The sequence below is a fragment of the Mycothermus thermophilus genome, assembly GCF_041956435.1.
Source record: "Mycothermus thermophilus strain CBS 625.91 unplaced genomic scaffold VTJ04scaffold_1, whole genome shotgun sequence".
Taxonomy (NCBI): Eukaryota; Fungi; Ascomycota; class Sordariomycetes; order Sordariales; family Chaetomiaceae; genus Mycothermus; species Mycothermus thermophilus.
The window spans coordinates 3,159,757-3,181,880 of NW_027191427.1; the positions used below are offsets into that span (position 1 = coordinate 3,159,757).

The 22,124-nt window shown below is 56.3% G+C and overlaps 12 protein-coding genes across 12 annotated transcripts; 5 read left to right on the plus strand and 7 right to left on the minus strand.

The window, feature by feature from the left end:
- Positions 1-158: 158 nt before the first annotated feature.
- VTJ04DRAFT_1175 (uncharacterized protein) lies at positions 159-2,775 on the plus strand (the record flags this gene model as incomplete). The annotated part of the gene is made up of 3 exons (XM_069358834.1): positions 159-207; positions 601-2,215; positions 2,292-2,775. The coding sequence occupies 3 exons, from the start codon at positions 159-161 to the stop codon at positions 2,773-2,775; spliced, it is 2,148 nt and encodes a 715-aa protein (XP_069223784.1).
- A 73-nt stretch (positions 2,776-2,848) lies between these two features.
- VTJ04DRAFT_1176 (uncharacterized protein) lies at positions 2,849-4,124 on the plus strand (the record flags this gene model as incomplete). Its single annotated transcript, XM_069358835.1, has 3 exons — positions 2,849-2,936; positions 2,985-3,245; positions 3,829-4,124. The coding sequence occupies 3 exons, from the start codon at positions 2,849-2,851 to the stop codon at positions 4,122-4,124; spliced, it is 645 nt and encodes a 214-aa protein (XP_069223785.1).
- A 115-nt stretch (positions 4,125-4,239) lies between these two features.
- Positions 4,240-5,841, minus strand: VTJ04DRAFT_1177 (uncharacterized protein; the record flags this gene model as incomplete). The annotated part of the gene is made up of 3 exons (XM_069358836.1): positions 4,240-5,273; positions 5,342-5,503; positions 5,571-5,841. The coding sequence occupies 3 exons, from the start codon at positions 5,839-5,841 to the stop codon at positions 4,240-4,242; spliced, it is 1,467 nt and encodes a 488-aa protein (XP_069223786.1).
- A 51-nt stretch (positions 5,842-5,892) lies between these two features.
- VTJ04DRAFT_1178 (uncharacterized protein) lies at positions 5,893-6,369 on the plus strand (the record flags this gene model as incomplete). The annotated part of the gene is made up of 2 exons (XM_069358837.1): positions 5,893-6,043; positions 6,101-6,369. The coding sequence occupies 2 exons, from the start codon at positions 5,893-5,895 to the stop codon at positions 6,367-6,369; spliced, it is 420 nt and encodes a 139-aa protein (XP_069223787.1).
- Positions 6,370-7,711: 1,342 nt separating this feature from the next.
- Positions 7,712-8,360, minus strand: VTJ04DRAFT_1179 (uncharacterized protein; the record flags this gene model as incomplete). Its single annotated transcript, XM_069358838.1, has 2 exons — positions 7,712-7,748; positions 8,122-8,360. 2 exons carry the CDS (start codon positions 8,358-8,360, stop codon positions 7,712-7,714), a joined length of 276 nt encoding a protein of 91 aa, XP_069223788.1.
- A 66-nt stretch (positions 8,361-8,426) lies between these two features.
- On the minus strand, positions 8,427-9,929 carry VTJ04DRAFT_1180 (uncharacterized protein; the record flags this gene model as incomplete). Its single annotated transcript, XM_069358840.1, has 1 exon — positions 8,427-9,929. The coding sequence occupies one exon, from the start codon at positions 9,927-9,929 to the stop codon at positions 8,427-8,429; it is 1,503 nt and encodes a 500-aa protein (XP_069223789.1).
- Positions 9,930-11,196: 1,267 nt separating this feature from the next.
- Positions 11,197-12,248, plus strand: VTJ04DRAFT_1181 (40S ribosomal protein uS13; the record flags this gene model as incomplete). Its single annotated transcript, XM_069358841.1, has 4 exons — positions 11,197-11,220; positions 11,640-11,742; positions 11,813-11,934; positions 12,027-12,248. 4 exons carry the CDS (start codon positions 11,197-11,199, stop codon positions 12,246-12,248), a joined length of 471 nt encoding a protein of 156 aa, XP_069223790.1.
- A 473-nt stretch (positions 12,249-12,721) lies between these two features.
- On the minus strand, positions 12,722-13,753 carry VTJ04DRAFT_1182 (uncharacterized protein; the record flags this gene model as incomplete). Its single annotated transcript, XM_069358842.1, has 1 exon — positions 12,722-13,753. One exon carries the CDS (start codon positions 13,751-13,753, stop codon positions 12,722-12,724), a length of 1,032 nt encoding a protein of 343 aa, XP_069223791.1.
- A 992-nt stretch (positions 13,754-14,745) lies between these two features.
- Positions 14,746-16,473, plus strand: VTJ04DRAFT_1183 (uncharacterized protein; the record flags this gene model as incomplete). Its single annotated transcript, XM_069358843.1, has 2 exons — positions 14,746-15,238; positions 15,308-16,473. 2 exons carry the CDS (start codon positions 14,746-14,748, stop codon positions 16,471-16,473), a joined length of 1,659 nt encoding a protein of 552 aa, XP_069223792.1.
- A 30-nt stretch (positions 16,474-16,503) lies between these two features.
- VTJ04DRAFT_1184 (uncharacterized protein) lies at positions 16,504-17,586 on the minus strand (the record flags this gene model as incomplete). The annotated part of the gene is made up of 3 exons (XM_069358844.1): positions 16,504-16,713; positions 17,031-17,103; positions 17,387-17,586. 3 exons carry the CDS (start codon positions 17,584-17,586, stop codon positions 16,504-16,506), a joined length of 483 nt encoding a protein of 160 aa, XP_069223793.1.
- Positions 17,587-17,735: 149 nt separating this feature from the next.
- On the minus strand, positions 17,736-18,224 carry VTJ04DRAFT_1185 (uncharacterized protein; the record flags this gene model as incomplete). The annotated part of the gene is made up of 1 exon (XM_069358845.1): positions 17,736-18,224. One exon carries the CDS (start codon positions 18,222-18,224, stop codon positions 17,736-17,738), a length of 489 nt encoding a protein of 162 aa, XP_069223794.1.
- Positions 18,225-18,269: 45 nt separating this feature from the next.
- On the minus strand, positions 18,270-21,345 carry VTJ04DRAFT_1186 (uncharacterized protein; the record flags this gene model as incomplete). The annotated part of the gene is made up of 4 exons (XM_069358846.1): positions 18,270-19,466; positions 19,530-20,125; positions 20,236-21,090; positions 21,195-21,345. The coding sequence occupies 4 exons, from the start codon at positions 21,343-21,345 to the stop codon at positions 18,270-18,272; spliced, it is 2,799 nt and encodes a 932-aa protein (XP_069223795.1).
- Positions 21,346-22,124: the final 779 nt, after the last annotated feature.

Genomic DNA, 22,124 nt, shown 5'->3' on the forward strand with positions numbered 1-22,124 from the left:
TGGCCGAAAGGTCTGGAATAAGACAGGGCATGATCGCCTGATCTTTTCACTGTTCAGCCTGGATCTCTTTCGCTCGCCCGGCCGAAGCGTTTCTGCGAAAATGGGAGACTGTTGTTTCTTTACTAACCTGGAAGTTTAGGACTATACAAATATCAACAATGACGAAGCGCAAGAGGGAGAAACAGCAAACGATAGAGGCCGCCCTTGGTAAGTTGGAACTGACAAGATACACTCATACTTCACACTAGCTACACTCTAGCCCCGGCTTCATTTCACTTTCCCCTCCAAGAACTGCCTCCATCCGAGCAAAGTCGCGGACGGCTTAGATAATGGCATGTCTAATGTCGCGGATAATGCTGCGGGCATTGTCGAGAACATAAGGTCGCGGATATCATTGCCGTGGGCACCGCTTGGACGTCGCGGGCATCAGGTTGCGAGGATGTGCGAGGATGTGCGAGGATGTTACGAGGATGCTGAGAGGATTCTGCGAGGATGTTCCACGCATTGCTGCGAACAACATGCGGACACTGCGGGACAATGATGCGAATGAGTTGCTGATAACGTTGCGGAAGTGACCCGCTCGCTGACTGAATTTTGTAGGGCTGCCTCCCACAAAGCGCACAATCAAAACTCCCAAGAAGCGGAATCCCACAACCTCGGCGCCTGCTTCCTCCTCTGTCCTTTCTCCCGCAATTGGACCGTCGAGCTCTTCTCCCGCTTCCACCTCCAAGACGACACACAAGCAACAGCTCCTCGCCAATCAACCCATCATGTTCATGGGCTCCTCACGGCCGAGCGGCTCTAGCCGCAAGAAGGGCAAAGCCAAGCCGATTACCATTGTCGAAGATGACTCGTCGGATGACCGAGGCAGCGCTGTTGAGGACGACAAAACTGACAAATCGTCTCAACCTTCCATGAAGAAAGGCAAGAAGCAAAACACCCACCGCCAGGCTTCGACCTCGGAAACCGGCGGCGACAAAACCGACAACAAAACCGACCACGACGCTCAACTTCCCGCCACAAAGAGCAAGAAAAGCAAGAAGAAGCGAGTCACCGACCACATAGTTGTCTCGAGCTCGGAAGCCAGCGAGACTCCGAAGAAATCGACCAAAATGGCCGCGAAGGTTCGGAAGAAGAAGGAGGTTGACGATAGCGAGGACGACGATATGCCGCTCCCCTCCAAGAAGACGAAGAACAAGAAGCGCGCGGTTGCCAAGAAAAACGACATTGACGACGACGACGATGACGACGGCTCGCCGATCGTCACCCCAGCTACGCGTCGCAGGAGCCGTAAGGTCACGGAGATGGAGAAGAGCAACGATAGTGACGATAGTGACGATACTCCCCTTCTTCCGTCCACCGGCAAACGTCGCAAGCTCGTTTCGAGAAGTGCTGCGGCTTCCAGTCCCATCAAACGCACCCAGAACCGTCCTGCTGAGGACGATGATGACGACGATGATGAGGACATTGAGATGATGGCAGCGCCGCCGTCAACCCGAAGCCGCCGTGGAGCCAAGAAGCGTATGACTCGCAAGGAGAAGGCGCTTGACTTGCTGCGTCGCAAGCGCGCCGGCGAGGTCATCAACGAGAGCGACGAGGAGTCTTTGGAGGAGGATGACGACGACGAGCCCGCCAAGGGCCTTTACGACACCGACTCGGAGAACATTGCGCTTAATGAGTTCGAGGATGACGAGGAAGGTGTCCTTGGGGAGGAGCAAAACACCACCAAGAAAAACAAAGGAAAAGGCAAGGAGAAAGCGACCAAGAAGAAGGTCAGCGAGCAATCCGATGACGCCGGTGACAACGACGATGCCATGGATGTGGACGGCGACGACATGGACTCCTTCGTCGTCGACGACGGCGATGAGCCCCTCGGCGTGCCCGACGAGGTCTACGCCAGCATGCCGCTCGAGTTCACGTCTCACGCTCACAAGCCCCTGCGCGAACACTTCCGGGACGCCATAGAATGGTGCGTCCAGTTCAAGCTCAACCCGGGCTTTGAGAAGAGCCACTCGCTCTACCGCATCGCCTGGCGCAGGCTCGACGATGAGGTCCGCGGCCTGGCTGACTCCAAGTTCGCCTCATCCGCCTGGAAAACGGACTTTTACATGGCGCTGCGTGCGAGACCCTACTATGTGAGCACGGAGCTGCCCAAGGGCGACTGGCTCGGTTCTCAGCGCTGCGATGCTTGTGGTCGGAGCGGTCATCCGGCAAAGTGAGTTGCATCTCTTTTCCTTTCCATCTTGGATTGTTTATACAGGTTATCACTAACAAACGCTTGTCTACCCCAGATACCTCATGAAGTTCACCGGCAACGCCTACTACAAAAACTCCGCCAACCTCGAGCTGTTCCTCCTCCCCGTCGAATCCGGAAGCGACTCTTCATCTTCCTCCTCCGAGGACGGAGACGACTCCAGCAGCAGCGAAGACTCCAACGCCAACATCGACGAGGATGGCAACGCCATCAAACCCGAAACCACCGAGTGGCGTGTCGGCGCCGTGTGCAGCGCCAACGCACAGACGGCGCACGACCTGCTGCACTGGAAGCACGCGCTCCTCGACTGGGTCGACACGCGCCTGCACGAGGAGGGCCTGATGACCCCCGAGCGCCTGGCCAAGCGCGAGCGCATGAAGCCCAAGAAGGTTTACAAGCTCGTCGACTCCATCCTGAGCACTTGGGACGGAAACGGCGTCCTGAACGCCCTGTATCAGGACTTCAAGGCCACCCTCGAGACGGCCAGGAACAAGCCCACCACTGGCAGGGGTCGGCACTGAGATTTGCCCTGCTGGTGAGGTGGAGAGACAGCGCTGTGAGATAGTGGGGGGTTAGTCTTGCGTTGCATGTCGGATGTTCTGTGAGAGCCTCTTGAAAAGAGGAGGAGCATCGAGAGAAAACGTCGAGTTCGACGTTGACTTCGCCGTTGAGTTTGCCTTGAGTTCGACTTGCTTCGCCATTTGAGTTCGACATCGAGTTCACCACCGAGTTCACCGTCAACTCCGGCATTGGGAATTCGCCGAGTTCACCATTAATTTCGTCCTTAAGCTCGACATTGACTTCGACGATGGTTTCGGCATTGAGTCCGATACTCGGTCACTCAGACAGATACCTCGGTATCAAGAGATGAGTTCAAGCATCAAAGGGCACAGAACATGGAATGGGGCAAGGGAAAAAGAGGAGTACCACATGGAGGATACCACATTGGCGCTGGGTTTCATGAGAAACGTGCTCTACTCTGGCATTGCCTGTATGATATACCTCAAGCCATGTGTCGCCGGCATTCGATGTGCCTAACTGGGCACCGTCACCGGTAAATCAATGTAATCTGCTTTAATAACCTTCCCGTCCCGGGCATTCGATTAGTGACTCTGGTGTCTGCTCAGTATTACTCATATACACAGGATGCTGATCCCCTGAAATATCCGGAGCGTGAACTCACATGCAACGGGCGAGCTCGAACCAGCTTGGCTGTGTAGACCAACACCAACACTGGCACAAGCAGGCTCTAAAAGTAACCCCATAGTCCGTACTTACCTGACATATCCTGGAAAAGACAGCGTTCTTCATGTGTGACAACAATCAACATACGGTACATCTACCTCGGACAAGCTACCTGGTTTGCTTCCTCTCGTCCCACAGCCAACATGAGACAACAAAACACCCAACCAACCACTGCTGCAAATGGTTCAAAGATCAACCATTCGATACAAGAAGAGAAGGAGAAGGACAGCTAAACAAGTATGAACCCCTCCTTGCCCACTGCGATGTCAACTACCTCTTGATCACTTGCTCAAGCTGCTGATGATATCTCGATGATATCTCACCACCAGCCAACCATCAAGCAGACAAGGATACAAGTGTACAGAGGCAGAAGATGGCAAGAGATACAGCAACCTCCATGTGCTATCTCTCCAACCCAGGCAACCAACTGCTGACTCAAGCCAACCGACTAGACCAACCAACTGCGTACAAATCAAAAACACCCATCCCATGCGCGCCCCATAGATGCTTTCTCTCCCTCTTTCCCAAACACGCACACACACAACAGACCCTGTTACGTTGTTACCTAGCAAGCCACCACCAGGTCCTGAACTCCTTCAACAACGACCCCAACTCCGCCCTATGATATCCTACACCAGATGACGCCAGATTTTCTTGGTTTTCCCCCACCTAGAAACGACGCTCAACCAAACCTCCACATCGGCACTACTCAAACACACCTGCTCCATTCCATCTGACTCTTAAATGATACCACCTGGCGGGTCATACGGGGCCGTGGATACCCCCCTGGCCGGGTCATTCGTGGAATCGGCCGGTGCGTTATTCGTCTTGCGCAGCATAAACATGGGCTTCTTTCCTTCCTTATCCAGCTGCTTGAATAGTATCAGGGGTTTCTCGTCGAGGCCGAGACAACGTTCCTGGTCGCCATAGACAATGTACAAAGCATATTGGTCCCAAGGGGCGTTGATCTGGTACTTTTTGAGAGCAGCGGGCAGGACCTTGTAGCAGGGATCGTCCATGCTGACGCGGAAGGACTTGAAAATCTCGACCGACGCGTTGTTGGAACTGCCAGGAGTCTCGGGGTTGGGCGTTTGTAGGCGGCGCGGCGCAGTGACGGGCTTTCCGGCGGTACCGGTCTGGCTGCTGCTGCCGGAGTAATGGTCGTCGTTGCCGTAGGTGGAGCGTGCTGAGGAGGATGGGGCGCTCGGTTCGCGGTAGGATCGGGCACCAAGCGTCTGGCCAGACATCATACTCGAGGGTGGCGAGGTCGGTGAGGGGATGTTGGGAGAGTACGCGGGCGACGTGGAGTTCCCTGCGGCGCCGTTCATAGCGGCCAAATGTGAGGACGACAGAACAGCTCTCTCGGCCGCGCCGGCCGGGTCGAGAGCCTGCTCGACGATGGACCGGTCATGGGTGGTTTGGAGGTGTGACGGGGACGGGGCCTTGGGAGGGTTGCCGAGCATGATCTTCTTGGTCGAGTATTGACGTTTTAAGCCTGCGCTTTGCTGGCCAGCGGAGACGGGGGTTGGCGCCGGAGGTGACAGTGTAGACTCGTAGGCCTGGGCGCTGTTGACGGCGGGCAAAGGTTGCTGGGCGTCCTTGACCAACCGTAGAGCCGGAAGGACATCCTCGCGCAGCCGCTTGAAGTCCTCGGTTAACCTGCGAAGATCTTGCTCGTATAAGGCTATCCGTTCGTCTCGAAGTCTAAGCTGTTCCACAAGATGCTTGATGTCTTTTAGAGTCGCGAAGTTTGTCTGGGCCTCCGCTTCGGCAGCTGTGGGTTCACTGTTAGTAGCTGTGCGAGCGGACGGATCTCGAAGGTCAGCAATTGCTATGACATACTTGGAGGCATGTAGTGGTCCGGTTCTATGGGGACGTCCTGTGCCTTCTTGACATCGTAGACGGACTTGAGGATGGTCAGTCGGTGCCCGACGCTGTTGATTCCCATAGCCTTGAGGTCTTCATGGTGTAAAGCGACGAGGGCTTCGCCGACGATTTCATTTTCTGGAGAACGGGTTGTCAGCAGGGCGACGAGACCTAAGCAGCCAGCCAGCAGTGGTAAGGGGCTTACCTAAAAACCTGTCTGCGTATTGTTGAACACCGATACTGGCGATGAAATCGGCACACTCCTCAGCAGTCCATTCGGAGATAAGAGTCTCGGGGAGGCGGTCGACATTGGACCGGTAGCCATAGCTGGTAGGTGTGTGCTCTGCGGAAGGAGGATCTGAATCGATGGGCGAGGTCTCGACGTCGGTGGCGGTTGGCGAGCTGCCGTGCACGTCACGCTCGTACTCGTCGTCGGCGTCGGACTCGGCGTAGGCGGTTCCCGAATCAAAGTTCATGGTTGAGTTGGGCGCGTCAGGCGCAGCGGGAATGGGCCCTCACGGCCTAGGATGCGGCGAGGGCCGAGAAGAAGAGAGTATCGGCGCAGTCGAGACTGGCCCGGCAAGGCGGTCCGGGAGAGGACGGCTAGGAGAGGTCGAGACAAAACAAGCGCCGAGTGCAAGGCTGCTGCAGGCCAGACCAGCAAGACGGTGTGCGGGGGTATGTCGTGTTTCTCGGGACGAAAAAAAGAGGCTGGATGGGGTCGTCGATGCTGAGAGATGCTGAGCAGCGGGCAGCAGCCGGTCGTGTTGTTTACTGTGAATTTGGGGTTCGGCGAGTGGTGGAACAGGAGAAGGCCTTCCGTGGAACCCCACGGACTGGGACCGATGTTAGGCTGGGTTCGTCGTCGAGGCCAAGAAGGACGGGAGGCGGAGGCGGGGGTGGCGCCGGCAAAGGGGCAGAGCGGACGTCGAGGTGCCTGGCGAGCCTTCAAACCGGAAGACGAATGGCAGAGGGATGTTGGGAGCGGCGAGGTGGGAGAGTAGAGAGGTATTTTGTCGGATGAGGACCGGTGGTTAGCAGGTTGCTCGGCCAAGGTAGGATTGTGTCGAAAGGTTCGTTTGATGGCGGGCGGAGGTTCCAGCTGGTCGATTGTGCTCTTGTGCTCCGTGCTTGCTGCGCTTTCCTGCTCTCGTAGCCGCTCGCTTGCCCGCTTCGAAGTGGGCTCCTCGTCTTAAAATGGTTTAGCGTAGAACTCCCCTCGGGCGGTTGCTTGGCCCCACCGCCCCTGGTTCCCTGGCTGTCCTTGGCTGTTCTTGTCTTGCCCCGGCTGCCCAGGGTTCCCAGGGTTTCCCAGGGTTCCCGACCATCTTCCCGTCCCACAACAAGCCTCCACGCACCAGGGAGTCGGAGCGGGACCTTAGGTGACGACAAGCCGCCGCCAGGTGCTGACATCTTCTCAACGGTCAACCGATCACAACGTCCCGTTGCTTGTCAGGAACAGTTGCAGGTAGACAGATACATAGGTACCTTATGCAGTCTTAGCTGCCCGAGGTCAACTTCCAACACATGATTACTGGCCAAGCCCAAAGTATCCATCGAAGCGACGTAATAATCTCGTCCGGATTCCAATGGACCCATCGACAAGGTAACTATCACAGTCCATTATCAAGAGCCCATCTTCACAGATCAAGAAGCTATCTCCATCTCATCCTGGTTCCCAAACCTTGCCTAAGACTCAGCCAAGACCACGTCTAACAGCCACAACGGTTGTGGTTCTCAATCCGAGCTCCAACTCCAAAATGATCATTTCTTGTTTTCCACCACATCTTGACTCCTTTTGAACATGTCTTCGGCCCCTTCATCTGATATAGTACCTGGTTATGACCTTGCTTCCATCTTCCCGCTGTAGTTGCCATCTGAAACATAACGGTTTGTATCTCAAGATCAATCTGCGATCCAATCATTCGTCCCAACTCGAAACAACAGACCAGAGCTGAGAACAAGCTTCCATACGATGCAATCAACCACTCTTGCTCCTTACTTAGTACCGTGTGGTGATACGAGGAAGTCTTGTGTCTCGAACAACGCCTCGGCCACATACGCCATGCTCCATTCATGTGGTGGTGGATCTGACCCCTTGGATCGAAGACATATGTTCGCCGACTGATGAGGCAACCCCATTTCTGGACACGAGAAATGTTGACCATTCACAACCTTTCCGGGAAGTGTTTGAAACCAGACGGGCACCCTCAACAGCCCCCGAGTCCCTGTCTGCGGCGGGCGTCCACTTCGGTGCTTCGAAAGCTGTGGGCCACCCCCGCGTTTCATCTTGTTCCTGCTCCGGCCCGGCCGAGCTGGACTCTGCTCTGTGTGTGAACAACAACATCAAGTATGTTCCTGGCCTGCTACCATCAGATAACGTCTGAACTTTATGTTTTGTGAGACTTCGAAAGATCCCGGGCTGCATGCCATGAGAAACGGCAAAACAACTCCCTAGTAAATAGGTACATGAGCTGAGCCTCCAGGTTCCATACATGACCCTAAAAGGGTCACACTTGACATGAACCACCGCGGCTGCAGGTTTGAGCGATCTTGAAACAAGGGCTCGGAGTGCTGAGTCCCGGATGGCTAGTGCTTGGTGAAGGAGGCCGCCGGCAATCTACCTGCCACACACAGCAGGACATACGACGCATCATCGGAGGAAATCGAGATAAGTGCTGAGTATGGTTTACACAGCAGCTCCACCTATCGTCATCCCTCCCATGAGATCGAGATACATAGATGGGGAGACATGCCTTGGTAATATGTGCAACACGATCAACAACATAATGCGGCATGCCTGAATACGCCAGCCCCCGAAATGATGTTGTGATCCTAAATTCCGCTGTGGTGTGTATCTTGGTTGTGCTACAATGAAGTCTTTTATGCATGTATTAGTCAACATGTCGTACTCAGAAACCCGCCCAGTACTCGATGGCCTGCTTGCTCGTTCGTCCGTCGTCTCCAAAACGCCCCAACTCCTGATGTTGCCCATGCCAGATCCAAACTTTCAAATCCCCAATGAGCAGATAGCAAACGAAATCCGGTTCTCGCTTTGCCATCAATAACTCTTCTTCCTCCTGAGCCTCCCGCCATCATCATCTGACCTCTTCTTCCCACTACTCGGCTTCGTGCCGCTCCCTGATGCTGTTTGCTGGTGTTTCTCGATCTGAGTCTGCAACGTCTGCAGCCCGATGGACGCGCCTTTCCAGAGGCTATTCAGCGCGGGGATGGTGAAAGGCCCCTGGCCCGGGTTGGGGGAGTTACCCTGGCTATGTCCATGCCCATGTCCATGCCCACCCGACGAGGAGCCAGGTCGTTGCGAATATGGTCCCGCGCTGACAGGGCGTGGCGGGGGAACCGGCGGAGCTGCCTGATGTTGAGGCTGCTGCGGTGGACGAGGCGGCAATTTGGGCCGCTCGGATGGGAGCTCCTGGCCTTCGACACCGTAGAGTCTTCGCAGCCGCTCAGTCTCCTTCTCAACCTCGGCCTCCCGGCGGCGGCGCTCCTTTTCTCGCTCTTCGCGAAGCTTCTTGAGACGCTTCTCCTCGGCGATCCGAGCTTTCTCACGCTCGCGCTCCTCCTGTTGCACCATGGCAATGACTTTCTTGGTCTCTTCGTCTATCTCATCCGAAGGCCCCTTCTTCGACGGTTTGGGGACTGCTGCGGCCGCGGCCGCCGCTTCTGATGTGGACGCAGTCGTTCCATTAGGTTGCGTCGAAGGTCCCGGGATTGCGCCCGACATGGCGACGGCCGGACGGCTGTTCTTGCGGGTTGTTGCGGCCGCACCACCGCCGATGTTGAACACGTCAGGCTTCTGCACTAGCCACAAGTCTTTGATGACCTCCGAAGCCAGCAGAAGAACAATCTCGAGTCCCTTGCGATCCTCGACCTCGACACGGTGCATGTTTGGCTGGTACAAGGTGAGCGCACTTTCGCGCCCTGATTTGTACATGGCGACGGTAATGTCTGGATCGCGGTTCTTGCGGGCGCCGATACGCCGCCCGGACAAGTAGCACGTTATGTCCTTGCTCAGGAGGCCGTCGCGCTTCCACCGAAACATCACGCGCGGCGAGAGGTCGGCGACCGCCGGCTGACCGGCCTTCTGCTCCCGGTCGATTGCGCTCGCCGTCGGCATCTTGAAGGACTGCACAGGCAGCTCAAACTCCCAGGTGTCGCTCTTCGCCCACGCCCCCTGAAAGAACTTGACTGACACCGACTGGTCCGGGTTGTACAGCTGGACGGTGAACGTGTCTGGGACAATGGCCGCGGAGGGTGCAGCCGGGGCGGTGCCTTGGGCCTGGGCGCGTATTTCGGCCGTTGACAAGGTGGGCTGCACCCACGCCGGCTCAACGACAACTTCGCCGTATACAACATCGGCATTGTAGGGGTCGCACACAGCGATGGCGTATTTATTCTTGGATTCCGGGAGGGCCGGGTCGGGCCGCCTCAGGACGTACTCCGGGACTGGTTCCGAGCCATTCTGTGTGAGATAGTAAATGCTTGAGTGTGGGTTGTCCGTCGATGGCTTTAGCCGGAAGGTGGGGAGGTTTTCGTCTAACATGTTGTAAAACGAAAACGGTCTGCGTTGGAGCAGTAACTGGCGACTGGGAGGCCCTGGTATATTATTTTGGGGATCTTAACGCCCCAGGGAATGGAGGCAGGTAGGTTGGAGAGAAGTCGCTGAGGAGGATCGAGGGATAATGAAGTCTGGGCTGCCTCAGCAAATTCGGAGGATGGATTAAACGATGGCCGTTGGCACCAGATCGCCGTGCTATGGAAAGGGAGGGAAATCCGAGATCCAAGGATACGGAGATCTTGGAAAGTGAGGGAAACAATTATTTCATGGTAGAGACGGAAGAAGAAAGACCTCGAGGTCAAGTTAAAACACCAGCACCTCTTCTAAGGCTGAGCATGTGGTGGTGGGGTCAGGCGCCGCACCCTGTGTTCCAAGCTGACTGGCATGGCCCGTCTTGGGAACCTGGAAGACAGCAAACAGGAACACAGAAATGACTGGCGTACCTGGCGGGAGCTCAGCCGCTGCCTGACCATGCAGCATTCATGGGAGCCGGCGCATCTTCTGATAGACCTAACCGCCCACCTACTGCATGTTGGGGGATGGGTAAACGTCAACTCATCTGGGGGTTACTTCTTAGCTTCCGGGGTTCAGCTCCAACAACACGTCGACGACATGGTCTGCTCATGCGGCAACCCTCCGGCTCACGTCACCATCTGCGTCAGCCACGCTGGAAGGAGGGGCAGTTCGGGCTCGCCAAGAGGCGAGGAAAGCCAAGCACCGAGCCCGCCGACGGTAATGGATTCCGCGTGTGGCAGTGTCCGATTGCCGTCCCTGGAACTCAAGGCCAATCGTGGAGAGGGAAGTGAGGGATGGACTGCGAGGAGAAATGGGTAACTACAAAGAAAAAGAAGATCAACAAAAGAATGAAACATACAACACTCGGCATTCGCTGGTCGTCACCGACCCAACTACTACTCGAGCCCTCACAAGCTTGTCTATGGGAGAGCGGACGGGATCCCGAATTCTCTTGTGGGTATGGTCGTATGTGCTGGGAGACTGTCCGGAATGGCGTTCAAGTGTGGCGAGCGACCCTCCCAAGTTTGGCGGCTGAGTTCAGACGAAAATTATCAAAGGGTTAGGGTTATGCATTCTTGGCGGTCTTGGCGGGGCCCTGCGGCTGGCTCTCCGCTTGCCCCTCCACGTGACCACACAGAAATTCGAAAACCCATCACGGCACAAATTTACTGGCGCTTCTTTTCCACGATCTCGGACAAGTCAACAGCAACGAGTGCCAACCACCAAGTTGCCCACCATGTCTCTCGTATCGGGCGAGAAGGTACGTTGCTTCTGAGGTGATCCTCTAGAAGTATTGATTTCGTTGTCGTCGCAATTCTGCTGCCAACCGATTCCTGGACTGCGACGGCGACCCGGCTTGACTAGGTGCGATCTCGAGCACAGCAAGGACAACGATTCTTCTCGAGACAACAGACATCAATCGACCATACCGAAGCAAACGACTGTACTTCGTATATCTCTGGGGAACACAATCAACTGGTATACAATGGGCTTGGAAGCATGGGGTCGCCAACACCTGAAGCAACACCATGAACGGCTCGGATTCCAATCTCTCAACCCGTGTTTACACGACTTCCTCCTCTCAACCAGTCCAGGAGATTAGTTGGCAGCAGAATGCGAACGGCACACGAGGGTGGCTTGTGATCGGTAGTTGGGCAAGGAAGCTAACGATGCGTCTAGAGCAACTTCAACCACATTCTGCGTCTGCTCAACACCAACGTTGACGGCAAGCAGAAGGTCGTCTACTCCTTGACCCGGATCAAGGGTGTTGGCCGCCGCTACTGTACGTGTTTCCGAGCCGAACGATATCGGCGCACCCGGTTCCTACGAACATTCACTGACCGCCGTCCTAGCCAACCTTGTCTGCAAGAAGGCCGATGTCGACCTGAAGAAGCGGGCCGGTGAGCTCACCTCTGAGGAGCTTGAGCGCATCGTCACCATCATCCAGAACCCTACCGCCTACAAGATCCCCTCTGTACGTTACATCTACACCCTTCTTCCATGCACCCCCCCCCCCTCCTCCCCTCCCTCTCCCGTGCGAGCGGCGTACTGACAGTTTGGCTATAGTGGTTCCTCAACAGGCAGCGCGATATCGTCGATGGCAAGGACTCGCAGATCCTGGCCAACGGTGTCGACTCGAAGCTCCGTGAAGATCTCGAGCGCCTGAAGAAGATCCGTGCCCACCGTGGTCTGCGTCACTACTGGGGCCTGCGTGTCCGTGGCCAGCACACCAAGACCACTGGTCGCCGCGGCCGGACCGTCGGTGTGTCCAAGAAGAAGGGTGGTTAAGAAAAGCGGGCGGTTTTGCTGGGGGCGTGCGGCATCTTTGTGTGGGGCACGGCTGTTGCTGGGGCGGTTCTGGCGGGCGTTATCATCCCACGGTTACGGGTGGTCATGGACGGGACGGGTTGATTTTTCTTACCTTGCGAACATCTCTGCAATTCGTTAGGGAACTCGCTGGATTGCTCAGGGAAAACATACAAAAACACCGCCCGCCTACGATGCACACAGCACGGCAATACAGGATGCGGATCTGAAAACGTAACGACTGTGCATGCCCTGACTGGTCTTGGTCCTACCGTAGTCGGACGTGCCACTTGCAAATCCTTCCATTGTTTCATTGTTTTTTTGATTTCCCAACGCCGACCCAGGGGTGGAATCTATCTCCTGTATCTAAATCCACATGACAAGCCAACAGCACAACAGGAGGGTATCAGATCTCCAACGTTCTCTCAACATAACCGGCCTTGCGAGCCTGCTTTTCAATCATCCTGGTGTGTAACGGCCATGTCCAAGACCTCAACCCTCCCCTGCCCTTTGGTTTCCCCTCCAACAAAGTCCGACAAGCCCTTGAACGCACCAGGCTCGACAAACCCAACCACCTCCCACTCGGAACCGATCACGTCTTGGCTCTCAACTTGCTCGACAAAGCTGAGGATCCGGTCCTTGACTGTCGCTTTTTGTTGCTGCTGCCCTCCTTGCTGTTCTCCTTCGGCGGGTTTGGCGGCTTTCACGCCCTGCTTCAAGACCGAAGTCGGACAGGTCACGCGCAGGCGCATGCGAGCGCGCGCTACCGGGATGGGCTGGTGGAAGATGAGAGCACGCATGGCGTCGAGAGCTTGGGACTTGGCGGACTTGGAGGTGGTGACGCCCGTCCAGGTGGGGATGGAGGATTTTGATGATGATGATGTGGACGGCGCGGGGGTGGAGGAGGAAGAGGCGGCTTTGTCGGAGGAGGAGGCGGGTTCGTTGTTGGGCGTCCCGGGGACGGTGGTGGACGGGGTGTTGGTTGCTGTGTTGGCCCCCTTGTCCTTGTCTTTGTCTTGTGATTGTTGTTGTTGCTGCTGCTGTAGCTGGTGCGCCTGGGAGCTGAGCATGTCGAGGGCCTTCTCGATCATGCCGGGGGTGTAGACGCGCTTGGTCCGCGGATCGACGAGCTTGCTGGCGACGATGGAAATGACTTCATTGTGGACGCGCTCGAGCTGGGCGGTGCGCTCCTTCTCGCCGACCTGCAGTTCGCCCTTCTTCAGGATCTCGAGGATGATGTCGTCGAGCGTGGCGTCCTTGCCGAAGGCCTTGGCCAGCTCGGCGGAGGGCGCCGTTTGGCCTTTGGAGACGTTCAGGAAGACGTTGTGGATCTGTAGCACATTGTCCAGGTCGGTCTCGATGCCGGAGCGCCACTCGAGAACCTTGTTCTTGTAGCAGGCGATCTCGAAGCGCTTCTTGCCTTTCTTGAGCCGCACCAACGACACGTTGGTGAGCTTGATCTGCCCGGAGGGTTGTTGGATCACCATGGCGTCGGTGGGGGATTGCCTCTGGAAATCATCAACACGGGGCTGAAGGATGGGATCGGTTTGAACGCTTGGCTGAGATCCGAGCGCACGAAAATGAAGTCAACGCCGTCAATATCGGCGAACTTTTTCGAATTTCAAGAAAGTCAAACCCGAACCCTGGATGCTGGTTGCTGTTGCTGATGAATGTTCAGAGGAGGGGCTCGATTTTCTTATCAAGCACGTGCCCCGCGCGGTGCAGATCTCGTCCCGACTGACGAGACCGATGAGCCATGTCCATCTCAGAATGAGTCAGCTGGCGGCGGCCGAGGACCCGCTTGGCGAGATCTTGCCGCCTCCGCAAGGCCCTCCCGACTGGTTGGACCTTGTTTGGCCCCAGAGAGCGACAGCTCATGGACCTTTCTGCGCCCGCCACATCAATAATCCGGGGTCTTGATGAATCTTGGAAATTATTCGCCGAATGTACTGACGGTAACTATTCTAGACGCATAGACGCATCACGGATCATGGAGTCTTCTCTTGACCGCCTTGCACTAGAGGCGAACAAGGTGCACTTGTTGGCCACCGCTGTCCACGTCGATGACGCAGCTGGTGGAACAGGGATAAGGAAGGCAATTGGCTGAGTGTTTACCTGCTACAAAATAAACATTACATCCACAATAAGCTAGCGCCACATTGAATAATATGTTTGTATTTTGGAAACCCACTCTTGGGCGCTCGTGACCACCAACTGCAAGGTACCGGTGAGATACGGAGGATGACACCCTGATAGCGGCGCGAGGCGCAACCAATGCCTGCCTGCGCCCTGTGACCTGGATCTCCTGCTGTTTCAGCGCTTGACATCCCGACCTCCTCCATCTCTCTTCTCTCCTACTTCATCTTCCTCATCTTCCCTCCATCCCATCTGTTTTCCATCGTTTCTTCCTGCATCTGCAGATCGTCTCTTTCCATTTCTGAACCAACCAACCACTCACATCCCCCAATTCTCGCCCAGCATGAGGATCGCAGCATCCACAGTGCTGCTCGGCGCCGCCTCGGCGTCGTTTCACCAGCAGGCCCAACATGTGCTCTCCAACTTCGATAACATGAAGCCCATCTCGGAGTCATTTGACTCCTTGGGCGACATGGCCAGCGCTCCTCTGGAGGCGCTGGAGAAGGCCTTTGGCACCATGAGCGCCGAGGCCAAGGCCGTCTGGGAAGAGATCAAGCTCCTCGTCCCAGAGAGCGCCTTCAAGCAGGGCTCGTGGTTCAGCAAGCCCAAGCCTCACACCCGTCGCCAGGACTGGGACCATGTGGTCAAGGGCGCCGACGTCCAGAAGCTGTGGGTGCAGGACGCCGACGGCCAGAGCCACCGCAAGGTCGGCGGCCGCCTCGAGAGCTACGACCTGCGCGTCAAGGCTGTTGATCCCTCCGTGCTGGGCATCGACACCGTGAAGCAGTACAGTGGCTATCTCGATGATAATGAGAACGACAAGCACCTGTTCTACTGTGTGTATCACCCTGCTTCCTTTCCCCATACTGTCTGTGTTTCAGCCTCATGCTGATGTTTGTCCTTAGGGTTCTTCGAGTCGCGCAATGACCCTGAGAACGACCCCGTCATCCTTTGGCTGAACGGCGGCCCTGGATGCTCGTCCCTGACGGGCCTGTTCCTCGAACTTGGCCCCTCGTCAATCAATAAGAAGCTCCAGCCTGTGAACAACCCGTTCAGCTGGAACAACAACGCCAGCGTCATCTTCCTCGACCAGCCGGTCAACGTCGGCTATTCATACTCGGGCGGCTCCGTGAGCAACACGGTCGCTGCTGGCAAGGATGTTTACGCCCTCTTGACCCTCTTCTTCCACCAGTTCCCTCAGTATGCCAAGCAAGACTTCCACATTGCTGGCGAGTCTTATGCCGGCCACTACATCCCGGTCTTTGCCAGCGAGATTCTGTCTCACAAGGACCGTAACATCAACCTCAAGTCTATCCTCATCGGCAACGGCCTGACGGACGGTCTGACCCAGTACCAGTACTTCCGCCCCATGGCTTGCGGCGAGGGTGGCTATCCCGCCGTCCTCAGTGAGTCGGAGTGCGCCAGCATGGACCGCGCTCTCCCTCGCTGCACCTCCCTCATCGAGAGCTGCTACCAGAGCGGAAGCGTGTGGAGCTGCGTGCCCGCCTCCATCTACTGCAACAACGCCCTGATCGGCCCGTACCAGCGCACGGGTCAGAACGTCTACGACATCCGCGGCAAGTGCGAGGACAGCAGCAACCTCTGCTACAGCGGTCTTGGCTACATCAGCGACTACCTCAACCAACAATCCGTCATGGACGCTCTGGGCGCTGAGGTCTCGGGCTACGAGAGCTGCAACTTCGACATCAACCGCAACTTCCTCTTCCAGGGCGACTGGATGCAGCCCTTCCACCGCCTTGTCCCCGGCATCCTCGAGGAGATCCCGGTCCTCATCTACGCCGGCGACGCCGACTACATCTGCAACTGGCTCGGCAACCGCGCCTGGACCGAGGCCCTCGAGTGGCCCGGCCAGAAGGCCTTCAACAAGGCCGAGGTCAAGGACCTCAAGCTCGCCGGCGCCAGCGAGGAGTACGGCAAGGTCAAGTCCTCGGGCAACTTCACCTTCATGCAGATCTACCAGGCCGGCCACATGGTGCCTATGGACCAGCCCGAGAACTCGCTGGATTTCCTGAACCGCTGGCTCAACGGCGAGTGGTTTGCCAAGGAGTAAATGAGTTCGCCCGTGGTATCTCCCCTTAGTTTAATAGCGGCTGCGTTGAACTGCGTTGTGCAGGCCGGTTTTGCTTCGTGTCTCTGACGCAGGGTATGATGAGTATGGTTGGTTGCAAAGGTGCCGTATCTGAGGCACATGAATGCACAGAACCGGGAGCAGGCCAGACGAGACGGGTTCAGGTGGGATAGGAGGGTTTCCTGTTGCCTTTGCTTCATGTCGATTGCTTTGCTTTCCAGTCTAGTCTGGCCACGTACGATAGCGTTATTAAACACAGTCCATTTTAACTCTGGCCCCATGTCTTAGTTTTAGATCCTCTCTGCGATAGCCGCCGCCGGTACTGTTGTTGGAAACCTGATGCCCATCCATGCCAAATGTTCTCTATTATTGACCCCGGCCTGATGGTGGGCTAGGTCAATAGCAACCAATACTGAACGATCAAGTAATAGGGCGCAAAATCGCATTCTAGATGGTGGCATCACGGTATATTTTTTACATCCGGGTGTTTCCCAACTTTCCCCAGCATATACACACTCCTTGATCCCCCCTAGACTCACTACGTAATAATCATTGTTCTTCCGGCAAGGTTCGTTTCTCCGTGGTACTGTGCTGGTGACGATGACAAGCCAACTAAGTTGGTCCAAAAGAGATCAAAGAGAAGCCAGTAAATCTTCAACAAGAAAGATGAACGCGAACTCTCAACCACGCCAAACCATGAAACCCAAGCTACCTATGGATGTGTCATGGAAGTCCCAAGGAGAGTCAAGGGAAACAGATAGAAAAAGAAAATCGGGTTCTCGAAAGAAAAAGAGACAAAAATGTAAGAGAAAAGAAAAATATGCTTCCCAAAAACACAACACCATCAACCCGCCCCCTTCCTTATCCCTATCTTGTCCTATAGGTATGTATGTACCAACGCCAGACCCCCCTAGAGTAGTAGTTAGAACCCAATGGAGAAACACATTCAATCAACCCAACACCGACCGACCCGGGTAACAACAACCACAACCACACAACAACAATAACAACGAACCGTGACCCCCCGAGCACGTCCTCGTCCATCCGGCCAACTTTCCCTTGGCCTTCTTTACCGCGTTTGTTTTGTTTGCTCATCCGCCTCCCCGCGCCCCGCCCGGCCCAAACCAATCCAGAAGAAACCCAGTTACAGTGTTGTGACTTCGCTTTTTAGTTTCCGGAACCGCTTCCGAGGACGAACCGACCAACCACCCATCCCAAAACAAACCCCCAGGAAAAAGCCTTGATCAAAGGGATCTCGGGAGAAGAAAAGAAGAAAAGAAGATATTGACTAGGCCGCCAGGCTTCAAGTCACAAAAAGAAACTTGCCCCTTGGAAATCAACAGCATAGCACCGACGCCACGCTGCTCAGCAGGCTCCTCCTCCTTGGTGATGGTCGTGTGGTGGTGATACTGGTTGGCATGAATCGAGGTTGGTGAACGGCGCGGGAATGTCGGGATCTCGTTGAAGGAGTACCGACCCCTGAGAGTCCCATGTCCGTGTCCATGCGGATCTCCCCGCTTGGCTGGCAAGGTTTCGCTTTGGAGAGTCGCCACGACCTGGTCACTCTTCGGAATGACGCTCGCCTTCGAGGCCCTGTCCCCCCAACACCATCCCGGTCTCTCCACGTCATCACGTCGCTTGGTGCGTTCACATCCACCATCGTCCACATAACCGACGGGGCCCCCTGTATATAGTCCGCTTCGAAGAGGCAGGAGGCTTATGTTCGGTCCCATTATTTCCCACGAGACGTCATGCTTCCTCGCCGCCAAACCACACTTTTATCCCGCCGTATCCGCAGCCTGCATGGGCGGGCTCGAGTTCTTGTTCTTCCGGAAGAGGTTATGGAGGCCGTTGATGCGGAACCGGCTTGGCTTCTTCCTGAGTTGACGGTTCGGCTCGCCCGGATCGAGACACCCGTTCTTCCTTGGAGGCGACCCACCAGCACCAGCACCAGCACCAGCCGCGAAATTTCCTCCATTTCTCCAGGCCTCGCCATTCTCGTCGTCCAGGGCCAAGGGCGGCGGCGGATAAGCATCTAGTTTTGTGAGATCGGGATGGCTGCGAGTAGTGCTCATCGTGCGCGTGGTCGCTGTGGTTGTCGACTCCGGTACTGTTATCGTCGATTCCCCCGGGCCGGGCATGGCGTTGAAGTCGGTGCGAGCACATGCCGACTGCGGCCCGATGCTGTATCGATTCGAGCGTTCGAACGAGTCGCGGCTGACGATGCTCGTGCCCTGAGTGCTCGGGGAGAGGGGCATCCTGCTGGTGGTGGCGCTTGTGGCTTGAGATGCCCAGTCGCCACTGTTAGGCGCTGAGCTGCCGTCCGTCGCCTCACTACACCGCTGCCGCGAGTGACCATGATGGACGATGTTGCCGTCCACCTGGAATGGCCCATTATGGTTCGCAAAGTCCGTAGTTGATGACGGGAAGTTGGTAACGATGCCGTTAACAGCTCGTCCATCAAGAGGTCGCCTGGGACTTCCCGAGAGGTGTGGCTGGAAAGGTGCGTTTAGCGGGGTTGCAGCCGGGTCAGAAACGTCGGGTCCGGCAACTTCTGGAACCGGCTTTTCGACTTCCTGAACGGAATTTCGCCTTTCCATCTGCGGCTCCGGCGACGTCGTGACATTGAGAATGGTCTTCGGGGATAATTCGCCGGCGAAATCTTGCGTTGGCTGTCGTACGGCCGCCTCGCGCGCCTTTTCCGCAGCAACACACTGTTCAAACAAGTCCTTGTTTAGCAGCATCTCATCCACGCAATACTTCATTGCGGGGAGAATGTCGGCGACGCCCTCGAAAAGTGGGAAGGCGAAAATGTTCATGAAGTTCAGTTGCGAAGTCGCGAGAGGCAGCAACTCCTTGGTGGGCTTCGCCATCAAGGACGTCCTGATCTCCAGCTCTCGCTCCATCAGGTCTTGACGTGAAAACTCGTCAGACAGAATGTACATCCATTGCATGGCTGTGTCGTGACGGCGCGCCTGTGTTGTAGCAGTGAGTATTGGAGCCCGTGACAACGGAGCGGAATGCTTGCTTGCACTTACCACATTGCTGATGTCGGCGCATTTAATGAGCAGCGCGCAAAGCAGCGCCTTGTGCTCCGTTTTGGCAGCATCGTTCCAATCATGCGCAGAGGATCCTGCGCGCAGCGCTTCTTGCAAGGCACCCAGCTTCTTCATGTAGTCGAAATGCAGACCCATGTCGGTGGCGAGGATGGAGCTGATCATAAGCTTGCGCATTTGTGTGTCGCTAAAGGCGGATGGCCAGTGGCGGCGAAGGATCTGTGAATAAGCCGCGCAGTGGAAGGACTCGAGGACGGAGCGGTCGTTGTACAGCTGGGCCAAAGGCGCATTCAGCGTCACCAGAAAGCCATTGTTGACACCTGGATGACCGACGTCGTGACCGATAGCTGTGATGAGCAGAGTCAAGGCCTCGAATGGTTCCACGAGGTCCGCCAAAGGTGACTTCCACCGTGCCTTGAGGACCGATCCATCGGGGAAGTGGTAGGGTGGTAAGGCACCGATACAGACGAGGAAATGGAAGGTCGCCTGTAGCACGTCCACGACATGACGGAAGTTGTGATAGGGCACAAAAGTATTGTAGGCGGCCCGGCAGGCCAAGAGAAAGCGGTGTAGCTGGTCTGTACCGTTCAGTTGGAGTCAGCACACATGTCGTCGCACAACGCAGAGAGTGACGGATGATTCGTTGGCCAGAACCAACAGCAGGTGAACTCGCATGCTTGGGACGTACCTGTTGGTATCCGCCACGGCTCCAGCTCGGGCATAGACAGGGCGTGTTTGAACATGACCAGTGCAGCAACGACCAGCTCGTCGTCGGTGAAGTCGTGCGCACAGAAATGCCATTTACCAACGGCGGTTGTCAGTTCTGCTTGCTTGTCGGCGGATATGGACAGGCTCGCGTTGCAAACCAGATCGTCCGACTCGCTCCCGATACGGCAGATGCGGCTCATCAGCTTGGAAACCATGGCTTCGCGCAGGTACGAAAAGGGCTTTTCTTCGCTAATGCCGACCCAGGAACGAGTACGGCCACGACGGAGTTCAACCAGCGATCGTTGCTCGCGTGAGGCATCGAGATGAGCGCGGTAGGCGTGCACCTCAAGAATGGTAGCACACTTGGCGTTCATGGGACTCGCCATGACATCCGTGGCACCCATATCCAGGCACTTTTTGAGCATTCGCTTGTTGGCAGCTTTGCGATCTTCAGGTGAGCGCTGAAAGACGGCGTTGGTCGCGACGGGCCAAGGCCCATTCTCGCCAGCGCGCTGCTTATCGTCGTCGCCAGTCCGGTCTCCATACGGAGAAGGGATGATAGGAATCGTTACGACAAGCTTGGACACGTTTCGAATGTACGACTCGGATAGGATTCTCCGCAACAAGCCCAAGCCATACAGCTCCTCGTCCTGATTCTCGGCGTCGTCGGGGCCGAGAGACATGGGTGATGGCGGTCGCGAGTGCGATGTCCTCGGGATATCTTCTTGGTATGGCGTGTCGATCAGGAAGAGGGTCGGCTTGAGGTCTTGCATTGAGCTCTCGTGGAGGCTTAACCATTGGGCTAGGCCAGATCCTCCGGTATTGCACAGGTGAACTATCCCTCGACTGTCAGCATATAACTAAGCACATCGCCAGGAGGAAGAGGGAGAGGCCGGCGCGCGGAGGGAAACATGACGAGCGCAGAGGGCGCATGCATACCTCCATCGAAAACTTCTAATAGCAGCTTCACGTTCTCGGCGATGTACGATGGCTCGGTCTGGTCGAGACCGGATAGATCGCGGGCTCGGACATGGCGGTCCTGCGACACAGACCGGTCGACGTATATGACATTGCAAGCAACATTCTCCATGGCGGCCCTTTCCAGCGCCCAGTCTTGCGACCAGGTGCGCTTCAGCAGCCACGGGCTGATGTGTTTGGCCCGCGAAGGCCGGTCAGAGCAGAGCGGGATGCGACGGGCGGCCGAGCTCAAACAGTAGGGAATTCAGGAGTCGGCACTGGCCAGGCCGAATCGTCGAAACGGCAAGTCGGCTCCAACGTGGCGCGCACGCGGTCACCAAGATGGAGAGGAACGGCAGTCTCGGGAGGGAGAGATGGGACGAGAAGAGCGATCCGAACGAAGGCCAGTGTGGAATCGGGATCGGGAAACGGAATCGGTGCGCGCGGTGCCGAGTTCTCTGTTTCCGTAGGGCAGGTGTGCGGTCCAGCGACGGTCCAGTGCGTATCTTCGGGGTCGCCGATATCCACAGAAGTCGGGGTGGAGGTTCGGGTGCCCACAAGTGGTCGGATCCGAGAGAGGGAGACCACCGGGAAGAAGAGGCGAACGCTGGTTTGCCGAGGAGCTTGGGGGTCGACTCCTAGTGACTTGGGTGGGTTAGTTCGCAGATACTTTGGCGCAAGTGACGGCAGTTAAGTAGTATGAAGGGCGGCGGTAGTGGTTGAGGTGGTAGTGACGGCGGCGCATCGAGATAGAAAGAAAGGCGACAGAGTCTAACAATGGTGAATGGCAACGGGCCAGCGCATTGGCACGCCACAATTGGTTTTTTTGGGAGCGGAAAGCTTTCGTCAATTGGGTCCATCCATCAGTCTGACTTGCGACCGACAGCAAGCACACGACAGCGGATCAGTCCG